This window comes from Drosophila bipectinata, chromosome 2R, assembly GCF_030179905.1.
Source record: "Drosophila bipectinata strain 14024-0381.07 chromosome 2R, DbipHiC1v2, whole genome shotgun sequence".
Classification (NCBI taxonomy): Eukaryota; Metazoa; Arthropoda; class Insecta; order Diptera; family Drosophilidae; genus Drosophila; species Drosophila bipectinata.
The window spans coordinates 831,139-844,939 of record NC_091737.1 but is presented as its reverse complement, the minus strand read 5'-3'; the positions used below and the strand labels follow the sequence as shown (position 1 = coordinate 844,939).

At 40.3% G+C, this 13,801-nt stretch overlaps 1 protein-coding gene across 1 annotated transcript in view; it reads right to left on the bottom strand.

The window, feature by feature from the left end:
* The window catches only part of LOC122321159 (cell adhesion molecule Dscam2-like), a 994,286-nt gene that overhangs the window by 295,185 nt on the left and 685,300 nt on the right, over positions 1–13,801 (bottom strand). The window contains exon 10 of the mRNA XM_070278943.1: positions 6,398–6,534. Coding sequence (XP_070135044.1) covers positions 6,398–6,534 — 137 coding nt within the window. The remainder of the gene's footprint in view (positions 1–6,397; positions 6,535–13,801) is intronic.

Sequence of the window (13,801 nt, the reverse complement as noted above, 5' to 3'; positions counted from 1 at the left end):
ATGAGTCAAAAAATGTATTTAAAGTAAAATAAAATTTTTCTAAAGTGACATTAAGATCAGTGCACGCCAGAATATCAGACCAGTCATATGTATCGATAAGGCTATTAAGTTTCTGAAAATCAGCTTTACGGAAACAGCGAATCTTATTTACCACGCTCGGAGACATCTGATCGATACCAGGAGTGGTTTCGATTGAGACCTCCAGCGTGGGGTGATATGGATCCTCTGGGGCTGAAAGGGGAAAAGCTCTGGAGAGAGCGGTACCATCCGGATCAGATACAAAACATAAGTCTAAGAGCCGACCTAGCGAATTTCTAACATGATTGATCTGACCTAGGGACATGTCAAACATGCCCGCGGTGAAGTCATGGTAAGTTATAAGTGACAAAGATGGTGAGTTATCGACGTTGGACCACTTTAATTCTGGGATATTAAAGTCGCCCACCGCTACGAGTTGGTCACGATCCGTCATAAGATTAGAGACGTATCGAATGGCGGACAAATGCTGCCAATATGTAGGCGGTTCAGACATAGGAGGTATATATGAACATGTGATGTATAAAGCTTTAACGGACATAGTGATTTTAACGCAAATAAATTCTATGTCACCAAACTCATGGGATTTCACCTCTTCAGAAAAAAGAGTAGAGTCTACCGAAATGAGGACTCCACCTCCTCTTCGCTGAGATCGATCCCGTCTAAAAGTGGTGTACTTACTTGGAAAAACTTCGGAGCTAAAGATCTCCGGATTTAACCAAGTTTCTGTAAATGCTATTATATGGGATGCAAAGAAAAAACTATCAGAATATAGCTTGGGGAGTTTGCTACGTAGCCCCCTAGTATTCTGATAGGTAAGAGTTAGTGAGGAAATTAGTTTTTTGGGTTAGTGGCCAAAGAAGAGGTGGAGGGTTAGTCAGTGGTTCCGATATTGGGAAGTCTCACTCCCACTGGTTTATTAACTTTTTTTTTTACGGAACTAGGCTGATGTTCTTGGACGAAAAGATTCTCTGGCCAAAAACTGGGAGAACAAATCGTCTTGAACATCAGCGCGGGCACACGAATCTTGAAAGAAGACGTGCGCCTTGTATAATTGTATTTAAATTTTTGTATGTCCTCCACCTTTATATCGGCTTTAGTTTTGGCTTTGATATAAGCCGAGATATCAATCTCTGAAGTATCAGGGGCAAGCCGAGAAACAAATATATGTTTCGATGGAGGAATCACCTGTAAGGGTTTTGGTGTCGCAGGTACAAGAACTGCAGCATCAGTCGGTGCCGGTGGTCCGGACTGTGGAATACCCTTTTGGGTGACCCTAATGGGGGTTTCGTTCCCTAGGACCTGTGGCATCACTTGAAGGGATGCCATGGCGGACATATCGGACAATTGCTCATTATCCCTGAGAAATTCGGACGAATTTTTCTCAGTTAAGGCCCTTGGGGTGGCCAGAGATATAAGCGGCTGCATTAATGTCGGCTGAGCAGGCTGAGGCGGATCAGAAACAGCGGATTTCTTACGCTTAGGGGACTCATTTAGCAGCTGAAGGCCACTAATTTGAGTGTCAAGCGCACAGAGCTGGTCATTGATTTTACGAAAACCAGTGATCAGCTCTTTAAATCCATTTTTGGTCTGTCTCATGAACGACCTCATTTCGCCTTGCACAGCACGACAATTTTCGCAACAATAATGTATCCCAGACCTACGGGAAATGGCATCCGAAACTGATGCAGTGAAACCGGCACACTTGGCGTACACGACGTTTTCACATAACCAGCAATGGATACTAGGCTGGGATGTGGAAATTGTCTTGTTGCAAGACTTAATGGCACAGACCAGTTTAAATTCCATTTTATTTATTATTTTTTTTTTTTTTTTAATTTAATAAGACAAAAATTAATATTTAAAAAGTTAAAAAACACAATACCTTGAACCACTGTGCCAAACAAGAAGCCGAAGCGGGAGCTTTGAAAGAGTGCACAAGAGAAATGCAGAAAATATAGATAAGCCGGGGAAGAAGCAGAGCTGAGCTATGCTTGGAATAGAATTTAGACAAATTATTAATTCGATTCCAAATATACCAAAGCACTCGCGAAGCGATACGGTTTAGGCTTTAAGATTGTTATGATTCACAAGATTTAATTCACAAAGTATGTAAACACCGGTTTACCAATATTTATCAAAAACGCAGTGCGCACAAAAAAAACACGACCGTTCGCTTGAAAGAAAGAGAGGGAAGTGAGCTTAATTTTAGAGAAAAGAAGATAGATGGAATTATAACGATGAAGAGGTCACATCCTTCGTTCGTTTTATATTTAGCAGCCTTTTTTTTTTTTTTATTTTTTTTTTTGTTTGTTTTTGTTTTGTGAGAGATAAACTAATTTTGTTAAACGCTCTATCTCACCCCGGACCGGAACATGGTGTTACGAGAGTCAGCCTGGCTGAGGGCCCGGCCTAGAAATTTTCCCTAGAGGGCTTAGAATTTAATGGAAGGCTCAGGATACCTGGCCGTATCCTGGCCGATTGATCCTCGATCTAAAAAGCCTTTCTTGAGTATCGCGGGTCTTCGCCCGGTTGGACTATCTTTTCTATGCTATGGAGCATTTAAAGAAAACAAAACATACGGAGCTGTGATCTCCTAAAAAAACCCAATCAATTGGCGTTGACGTTGAGAAGATGGCGAACGAGCCCACCGGCTAGGCCCACTCCGGTAGGACCCGTCCCAAACTGGGGATGGTTCGAAGCAAGCCATCCCAACCTGCCACCATGGTTGGCAGTGTAAAGGTATTTACGCAGCGTTTATAGAAAACTGCGGTAGGAGAGCTTGGCGAAGTCTATGAGGGCGACAAATTTGTTGCGTTGAGCTGGTGTAACGTCCCCTGTAGGCCCCGAGCGAGGATCTGGATCCCAGCCACTATCAAGAAACTCACCATCTGGCTGGATGCACACCTTTTCACAAGGGACTGGCGAGTAGCGAAGGTGGAGCAAATAGAAGGAGCGACCGACCAAGCGCTCTTCGTCAATCAATAAAAAATCGGTAGCTTTAACAGAGGCCGTTAGCCTGGGGCTAAACTTAAATTTCAGTTCGTTGATTGTCAAGGTGTACAGATCTGACTCGGGAGGCGATGCAACAGCAGCTAAAATCTCGGCGGAACTGGACTAAGATATTGAAGCTACAGACGCCAAGGACGGGCTTACAACGGATTACAACCCTTGCAGAGGGTATTATAATTTTGTCCAAAAGTGTGCAACGCAGTGAATGGTATAATTTTGGTGTTTTTAGACTTAGAGACTTCGAATTTTGCATGAATTCTATTTTTGCTAAAGAATACCTACCAAATTTCATAAGGATAGGCCGACAATATCCTACATTATTATTTTTGGTCAAAAGTGTGCAACGCAGTGAAGGAGACATCTCCGACCCTAAAAAGTATATATATTCTTGATCAGGATCACCTCCTGAGTTGATATGAGCATGTCCGTCTGTCCGCCTGTCCGTCTCTCTGTCTGTCTGTTTCTACGCGAACTAGTCTCTAAGTTTTAAAGCTATCGACTTGAAACTTTGCACACACCCTTCCTTTCTTTGCACGCAGTATATAAGTCGGAACGGCCCGGATCGGCCGACTATATCCTATAGCTGCCATATAACTGATTGATCGGAAATGGTATAACTTCGGTGTTTTTAGAGTTAGAGTTCAAATTTTACACGAGCGCTATTTTTGGCAAAATAATACGACATGCCAAATTTCGTAAGGATCGGCCGACTATATCCTATAGCTGTCATATAACTGAACGATCGGAAATGACCCAACTTTCGTGTTTTTAAAGATAGAAAGCTGGAACTTGGTACAGATTATATTCTTGGTCAGTTAATCCGATCTACTAAATTTCATAACGATCGGCCGACTATATCTTATAGCTGCCATATAACTGAACGATCGGAAATGGTTTTTGGTAGAAATACCAACTTTGGTATTTTTGAAGATAGAAGCTTGAGACTTTTTTTAGATTTTGTATTGTAATAAATTGGATTATATATTTATATTCCCATAAGGATCGGCCAACTATATCCGATGTTTGCGATATATATCCGGTTTAAACTGCAATGGTATATAAACTTCGGCTCCGCCCGAAGTTAGCTTTCCTTTCTTGTTATACCCTTGCAGAGGGTATTATAATTTTGGTCAAAAGTGTGCAACGCAGTGAAGGAGACATCTCCGACCCTATAAAGTATATATATTATTGATCAGGATCACCTCCTGAGTTGATATGAGCATGTCCGTCTGTCCGTCTGTCCGTCTGTCTGTCCGTCTGTCTGTCCGTCTGTCTGTTTCTACGCAAACTAGTCTCTCAGTTTTAAAGCTATCGTCTTGAAACTTTGCACACACCCTTCTTTCCTTTGCACGCAGTATATAAGTCGGAACGGCCCGGATCGGCCGACTATATCTTATAGCTGCCATATAACTGATTGATCGGAAATGGTATAACTTTGGTGTTTTTAAAGTTAGAGAGTTCAAATTTTAGGTGAGAGCTATTTTTGGCAAAATAATACGACATGCTAAATTTCGTAAGGATCGGCCGACTATATCCTATAGCTGCCATATAACTGAACGATCGGAAATGACCCAACTTTCGTGTTTTTGAAGATAGAAAGCTGGAACTTGGTACAGATTATATATTTGGTCAGTTGATCCGACCTACCAAATTTCATTAGGATCGGTCGACTATATCCTATAGCTGCCATATAACTGAACGATCGGAAATGGTATTTGGTAGAAATATCAACTTTCGTATTTTTGAAGATAGAAGTTTGGGACTTTTTTTAGATTTTGTATTGTAATAAATTGGATTATATATTCCTATTCCCATAAGGATCGGCCAACTATATCCGATGTTTGCTATATATATCGGGTTTAACTGCAAGGGTATATCAACTTCGGCTCCGCCCGAAGTTAGCTTTGCTTTCTTGTTTTTAATTTTAACTTGATGTGCTCGAATACCATACGAGTCTAAGTTCCACGCGTTCAAAATCTTTACATGTTTGTATGGGATATATTTTGGTATATTAGTATTGGAATTGGTATATATGTATATATCTATATCAAAATAAAAAAACTTTTCTGTACTAGGGCTACAAAAATTTAGGATTTGTGGGAGCGGGAGAGAGAGTGGCTAACGACTGGTTTGAACGAACTTGAACGGCGTGGCAATTACACAGTGCGACAAAAAAAAAATTGGAGGAAACCGTGTTTGAAATATTTTTAAGACCCTCAAAATCTTGATTTATTTAGAAAAAACGTTTTTTTTTGGGACTTTTTTCTTCTTAAAAATTCCTCAACGCGTAATTTTAGCTGATTTTAAATTTTAGACGTTTTTTAATAGTTAAATGTTGTAGCTTTTGAAAAAAAATTTAATTAATTGAAACAAAAAAGATAAATTTTTACACAAGAAACTGACATTTTTGAATTTTTGTCGTGTTTTTTGGACTTTGACGCCATTTTTTCGGTTCAACTTCGAAGAAATGGTATCATTTTTGATACATATAAATATTGTCTCATTAATCCTGACTAAAACGAGACGAATTTTATTAGGATATTACGAAAATTGTTGAAGTTATAACGCTTTTCCCAAAAGAAGTCAGTGCAATTTTACTAGCGCCCGGAGTAAAACTGTGTAAAAGAAAAGAATAATCGAAATGGAAGGGCACACTATTTCTCCGGAAATAGTAAATCAAGATTTTGAGGGTGATAGAAATTTTTCTAAGACGGGTTTGTACTTTATTCGACCTAATAAACAATTCCTACTAGGTCTCTTCCAAAGTTCCAAATCACTGTCGCACTGTGTTATAGGAGTCTCAATAGTAATACTATTTATCAATATTATTCTTAATTATTGTTATTATTATTAATTAATTATTCTCGTTTTTTGTCGATTCACTTGACTTTGGTTTTAACCTCAGCGCCGAATTTCTTTTGACTGCCCACGGTTCTCTGAATGCATTCTTGCATAGTCGGCACCTGGCAGTGTGGCTCTGGAGTTGTTTAGCTTTAAAAATGCGTTGCAGAGATTTATAAAATTTTGAAATTTGAAATCAAAAGATTATACAGGTTCGAATACACTCTTTGGAGTGAAAAAAATGCATCTGCATCCAAATAAAGGCGAGCAAGTTTGATGAAACGAAATCGTAAAGTGAAATTAACAAATTTTTCAAGTTTTCGAAGTTGAAGTCTGTCGCATAACAACAAATGCTAAGCCCATCCAATTTTCAATCCTAAAAAATAATTAATGTACATACGTATAAACCTATAAAAATGTTATTTCTAGAAAATTCATTATTGATTTTAGGAAAAAATTTCAAATAAAACTTTATGTAAAAAAACCCATAAAAAGTGTATAAACTCACTTTTGGTAATGTGTATCCATCCAAAAACCAAATAATATTAGGAGTTGGGTTTCCACTGCAGCTGCATTTTAATGAAATGAAATGGCCAGGCTGCAAAGTTTGCTCAATAAACTTGTAATTGAAATGGGGTGAGACTTCTAAAAAACAATAGTATGTGAAGCAAATATATTATTTTGTTAGGAAACTTTTAACATATTTTTTAGTGGAATTTTTTCTAATAGTTCTCATATTAGCTTAAATTGTGTTTTATTAGATACATACAATATGTTAATAATATTTCATTTGATTATACCCTGTAAACGATAGAAGGATACACACATGATTATAATACTAAGCACAGTTTTAAACTTTTCAAATTAAAGCCGTTCCTTTTTTTTATATGTATATACAATGTACCCACCCTAATATACATATATGTAGATAATCTGTGACAGAAAGCAACTAACACTACTTTTTATTTATATCAACCCAAATACACAGCAACTCTGTTTGGGCTTGGGTTTGTGTCATATTTGAGTGGCGAAGTTGCAGTGTACTGACTGATAAAATGTACCTGAGAACCAGAATCTAAGAGAGTCCGGAAAGGAAACATCGCATCAGAAGGGAACTATGTTGGTAGCAAAGCAATATCCGAATGGAGATCCTGTGCCAGAAGTGAATTGGCGGGAAGTGTTGCTTGGTGTTGCTTGGTCAGCATTCTTATCAGGCGGTGAGGATCCACGGGAGCACTCTAAGCTGAGCGGAAATAGCGCCATTAGCCGCTCATATTACAACGACGCAGAAATCAAAGAACAACGACGCAGAGGACGCCATTTTTACACAAAGGACTTGCAGAGGACGCCTTTTTTAAGACCACGCAGTTGCCCACAGTAGAGCTAAGAGCTACGCGTCAGACAATGACGAAGTATACGACGAAGAAGATAACAATGAAGCAACGACGAAGCATATATTGCCCGGAAAAATATCCCGCACGGCAGTTTAAGAGTTCGCAGAGAGCGGGCCAAGAAATAACCACACCCTCAAGCAGCACAGCGCTGGAGGGCGGTGATCAGCAATACAATCGGTGCTGCCAAAGGAAGATAAGTTCTTCACTGCGCCAAGTCGAAAATACGCAGTCACCACAATCCGCTGGAAAAGTTATCGTCGCAAGGATAAGGAAGAAATTCGCACTACACCCTTCGCAGAACACCCACACCATGCCGAACACCTCTCGGCTAATGTCACCCATGCCTGAAACAGGCGACACAAGGTTCGTCATTTCAGCAAGAGGCAGTATTGAAGCAGCTGGCACCCTCCTACGAGAATGCACGATATCGGGGTCCAGCCTAACAACCCCCACGTCATGCTGCGATGCGCACCCAGAAAGGAAAAGCTCATTCGCAACGCTAGCACTAAACACCCTTAGTTCCGGAGCCTTGGAATCAACAAACAACGCTGTGGCACACCGCAATATAATCACGCTGTGGCAATATAATCACAACAAAGATGTGAGATGTATAATATACTTTGGCACAAATGGTACCACTTTTATTCGTCCGACTCCGTCGGCGTCGATCAAACAATTAATTCTCTTCTCTCCCCCGAGCCTACTCGTTGGGAGAGAGAGCCTCGCTCTTCATCTCCCCTCAGCTCTCTGATGCTGGTGCATGTCTCAACATCCCTCCTTTTCATTTTAGACGGAGCTTCAGGATCTTGTCTTCGCCTTTCGTCTTCCGTGTTGCTAGAGGTTCCTGTGGATTTTGTGTCGCTTGGGTTGGCTGTAAAGAGATAGTTGGGAAATATAAACTGTCATCCATGGTTGGAGTCGTTGGGCATTCGTCGAAGATCTTTTTCAAGTGACTGACGTTCCTACTAAACGATTTACCCCCAACCGACTCCTAAACTACATTTCCTTTCCGATTGGTAACGAAGTAAGTACGAGATAAGTAGTTACGAGGTAAGTAGTCGTGTCGAACGAAATCATTATCTTTCTCTTCTGAGTCTTCTTTATGCTTGGTATTCTATCTTTAATAACTCTGTTAAATATCAATTTTGTGGGTGGTGCTCCCGTCGTGCCATATGGGGTGACGTTGTACATTGGTACGAATCTTTGAATCTCTTGTTTGTTGTTTATGTTGTTAGCGTGGGCTATTTTTAAACGCTTTATCAGAGCTTTGTTCATGTTTTTGACTCATGTTGACAGAGCTTGAATACCATTGTTCGCGCAAAAACTCTTTAAACTCGGCGCTTATGAACTTTCTTCCATTATCAGCCGTTAACGTTTCCCAGAAATCTAAGCTTGCAAAAATCTCTTCCATTTGTTCGATAATAGTTTTGAAAGTGATCGATTTGATTAGTTTAAATTCTATATATCGTGAGTAGTAATCAATCAGAACCAGTATATAACCGTTTGGTAAGGGACCAAAAAATTCTGTCGCAACACATTTCTATGGGCCAGTTGGAAGCTGGCGTCTCTCCATCGGTGCTGGCTTTGATGGGATCGAGACGAGGAGGTAATCTCTGCATTCTTTCATGTGTTGCTCAGTATCCTTATCCAGGCCTGGCCACCAAACTTTTGAACAAAGTCTCCGTTTCATCGCACTTATGCCTGGGTGTCCTTCGTGTGCAAGTTCAAGGTCAGTCTCTCGAAGTTTTTGTGGTATTACCAATTTAGTGCCCTGTAATAGGATATTTCTGACAATTGAAATCTTCAATCGAAAAGGATAGTACGGACTTAACATGTTCAGGCTCCACGAATTCCTATCAGGGTACGTCATCTCGTCGAGTATTTCCTCGTCTTAAGTACTCGTTTAAGAGACTTATGATATGATTTCTAATATGTAGTACGTCGAGTTATTTGGGTTTTCCAGTGCTGTAAAGGATGAGAGGGAGTCAGTGCAAATAGCAAATTTTCTTTTTTGCCTTTCCGCATATCTGCAAGCGTGGAGAATGGCTGCTACTTCAGCGGTGAAAATGGATGAATAGGAAGGAAGTATTTTCTGAGTTATGAGCTGTTGTGATGAGGTTACGCTGTAGGCAACTCCCTTGTAAGATTTGGAACCATCTGTGTATAAGAATGTGTGCTTTTTGAGAGTATATTTTATTTTTAAAAAATTTTTATTGTAGACTATTGGTGGTGTGTTTGGCTTTAAAAAGGTGTGTAAGGATTTGTTTATTTTCGAAATAGATGATAGTTTTAATGTGGCAGTTGAAACTAGTGCTAGATAGACATTTTATAATATTTAGTCTTTTAGAAATTTGTGTTGTTAGTCGATCTATGAGCGCATCCCATTTATACAGGGTGACAATAAATAACCCGTCAAACTTTGAAGCAAACTATTATAAATTTATTATGATGCAGCCTTTAAATAAATGCATTTATCGATAGCTTGTACTTTTCTGAAACAAATATATTTACATTTTTGTGATTCCCATCCATTTGATATTTCTTTCGGGATGTCTAACAATCGTTGTGAAATTTTAAAACTGTTTCAACAAGGAAATCGCCAATGCGACATTGTTCGTTTGCTTGGCATACCAAAACAAACGGTCTCTGACGCTATCCGGCGATTTAATGAGCTTGGCCATGAAGGCCATAGTTAACATGGCCTTGCTAGTCATGCCCAATATATTTGACAAGATAACTTTAGGCATGGACTTTCTCTGCAAGATTCAAGCTACCCTGATATGTGGCCAGGTACGATGACAACTATCCTCACCGCCGCCCCATCTAAAGAAGAAGGGAGAACTTGGCACAATATTCAGCAGCTCGTGGTAGCGTGTCCATGGTTGGAGGGCTAGACAAGGATGTAGTACTAAAACATCGGTTACAGAACATCGACGGAAACGAATAGGTTCTATGTATTTACTGTGTACCTTGTCTTTTAATCTTAAGACATAAATTCATACGGCCGGGGCTTGAGCATTCCATTAATCCCTTTCGGGAACAGTGGTGCAGAAACGAGTTTTTATAAGTTCTTTAGAAGTCCAGTAGTCTGTGCTGGCACTATTGAGAATGAGGAAGCCTTTTAGTAAAATGAAAAAATGTCTTATAAAAAGGACTACCTCTGTTTTTGCGCGTCAAATCTTAGGCTATTTCTAAGTATCCAGTTGACCACTTGTGTCAACTGCCATCTTCTTTTTTAAGATAGCCAAGGGTTGTGCTTGTGTTTTCGATGTCGGAGCAGAAAGAGTTCCACGAGGATCGCTTTTCTTTTTAGATTGCTTTTTTGCAGGGAGTCGGTCTAGAGGCTTTTGTTGTTTGCGACTTTTGCTATATTGAACAAAGTTCAGCTTGCCATTTGAGGGTGGGTGTCTCTGACACGACTGAGTGAATTGCTGCAACAAGGTGTTAGAACAGAGTGAGCTGAGCATTAGAGTCACATAGTATTAGGAAGCTGATGCTGAGTTTCTCGCTAACTTCCGCTTTGCCCCTATATTGTCTGGGGTTTCATGCCTTTTGTAGGCCATGTATGACGACAGTTCTCGGATTGGAAATTTGGAGTCCAGAAACCTTTCCAACTACTATTTATGGTGCCTCGACCAGAGCTAATTGAGCAACATCCAAATGAAAAATGGTTTGGCTGGTTTGAAGGTTCCTCCATCGGCTCAACCTTTTCCATACGCCGATCTCCTTTTGAGAAAAGCGGTTACAGCGTTAAAGCATTGTGAGGATCTTACTCGTCTCCTAGGTTAGGTTAGGTTGAGGTCCTACCAGGGCCCCTTCCCCCTTCCAGGGCATTGGCACAGGAGGTGTCCGACTGTCTCTTCCTCTTCTACATTCCCACAGCTCCAGCAGTAGTCATAATGTGGCACCGCTATTCTAGCTGCGTGTTCTCCTATTAACCAATGTTCCGTGATGGCCTTGACTGCCAGACTGCAGTCCTGCCTATTGAGGGCAATAAGCGTCATTGATCTCTTCCTAGAGCGGATAGGCCATATCATGCGTGAATTCCTGCAGTTTTGGAGATTTCTCCATTTCCTCAGTGCTGCGCGGTCAAAGTGATCCCTGCATCTAAAACCTGCACGGTCGGGTGGAAGCATTGCGGTTATAAATCAGACTCGGCTTAATCTCCTCATCTTCTAACTTACAAACTAAAAATGATGAACTCCATCTGATATCTCTTAAATCTCAAAATGTTGGGCTTAAACTAGAATGAAATTTGAAATCTTAACCGCCTAATCGTTACTGTTAAAGTTTGAAAAATAAGATAAAATAAGAGACGCAGGTTACTTTACATCGGTCTGCGGCGGTGCCCGTAAGCAAAAATTAGAGCGCAAATTGCAAAGAAATCGGAGCTTTGGGCCACGAGCTTGGAAGTAACAAGTCGCGAGGATCATACCCGAGCTTCGGGGTTGGTCCAAAATGCAGACGGTAACGAATAGATTTGGGACTTATGCCAGTTTTTCACTCGCCACTTTATCCAATTGCTGCGATGATGAAAGCGATTACAGCATGCCACCTGTAGGGTAGTGATTCAAGATTTAAGGGTCGCCAAACGAAAAATGAGGTTATGGGCGATCCTTGATGAAAATAAGATTACTTTCGGCACTCTATCCGCTGAATCCATCTCTCCTTGCTTATAATCACGGGCTTTTGCACGTGCTATGCGTCCCCCGCAGACACCTGCGCCGGACACGTTCTCCGCCTTCTTCTCCTTACCTTCACCGAGGGTCCAAGGAAACAGCTACTCAAAGTTTCACAGCCCGTGACGCACACCAACGTGTTCGCTAAGGTTCCGGTATTCACTATTCCTAGGCAAAGCTCTATTCAGCTTCTAGCTAACCCCACTGACCTACACTCACCTCCGTACTTCACGTCCGCGCTTTGCTGCGAATGCCGCCTTGTCCGGAAAAAACGCACAAAATGCCCCACAGATCTAGAGAGTCGTGATCCGCAATGGTCCCCGGGGCAGTTCTCCTCACCGTTATCCAGACCTTTGTACCTTGTTTTTTTCCTTCTTTTCTTTGCGTCGAATGCGTCGTTTTTTCTGCTCCTCCTTAAATCGACTTGTTTTGCTGTCAGCGGCTTAAAGTAAAAAGAAAAAACGCTTCCTATGATCGTCCAGCATTTTCCCGCACTCGTTCAATCATACCCGATCCACCTTGTTGCTGGGCTGCCTACACTTGACGCTTTTTCTCTATGGATATTTTTAGGCGTTACCACTTAGTTCCCCTGTCAACCAGCCTACACTAATTTTTGTAATTGTGCGTTTAATTCAGTGGGGGGCAAAACTAACACATGTTTAAAATTTGAGTATGTGCGTAGCAGAGAAAAACAATGGGAGCAAAGAATTCACTGAGCGAAAAAAACGTATTTTTTTATTTCATTTTTCGTTAATTCAAAAGCTGGAATGGGCACTAAAATTGAGTATTTTATTTTAAAAAAAGCTTTGCTAGCAACATTTCTTAAATAAATAAAAAACGCCCTATCCTATCTATATTCTTCATGAAAAAAACGTTTTCCAACCCAATTTCTGAAAAAATTTTTCTCAGTGGAAAAATTTTGATTTTTAGTTTGGGCTGTCAAATGAATCAAAATGAGAGCAAATGAGAGAGCTTCTAAAAAAAATTTGAGAGTGCTCACACTGTCAGTGTGCCGGCAGCGCTGCGGCAGAATTTCCTACCCTATACTCGCGTGCTATGTAAAATGAGAGATTGCCCACCACTGGTTTAATTTGTGACTTCGATGTCGTTTTGGAATTCAGAGTGACCAACGACAAAAATTTCAAAAAACAAGATAGGAAACAAACCTTTGGGCGGAGCCGAAGTTCATATACCCCTGCAGGTAAAAACGGATAAATATCGCCAACTTCGGATATAGTTGGCCGATTCTTATAAAAAAATATTATAATATAAAAAATTAATGGCAATACAAAATCAAAAAAAAGTTCCAAACTTCTATCTTCAAAAATACCAAAGTTGGTATTTTTAACAAATACCGTTTCCGATTGTACAGTTATATGACAGCTATAAGATATAGTCGCCCGATCCTTTTGATATCCTATCCTATCTATCCAATCCTTAAAAAATATTGTAAAAGAACAGAGACGTTTCGATCGTTGGAGCGGCACCTTAGCTGCTCCATCTAAATAAAAAAACCAAAATTTAATCAATGCACGGAACGACTGGATTATTATATGACAGGACTTTGAAAATATTATGAAAAGAAGAAGCAGCATGACGGACGCACACATACCGCAAAGAGTGTTTTTAAGCTACCTAAGAACTGCATACTGGTCATAACATAATAATGTTATTATTTTTAAAAAGTGTAACGAATTTTTTTTCTCTTTCTGCTTGCTACAATTTGCCGCGGCTAGCTTAGACAGTTTGCGGGTCTGTTCCATAAAATCTGTTTGACGTGATTGTCCGAGCCCAGAAATAATATAAATGCCATAGAACTTTTCAAAGTTTTTATTTAGA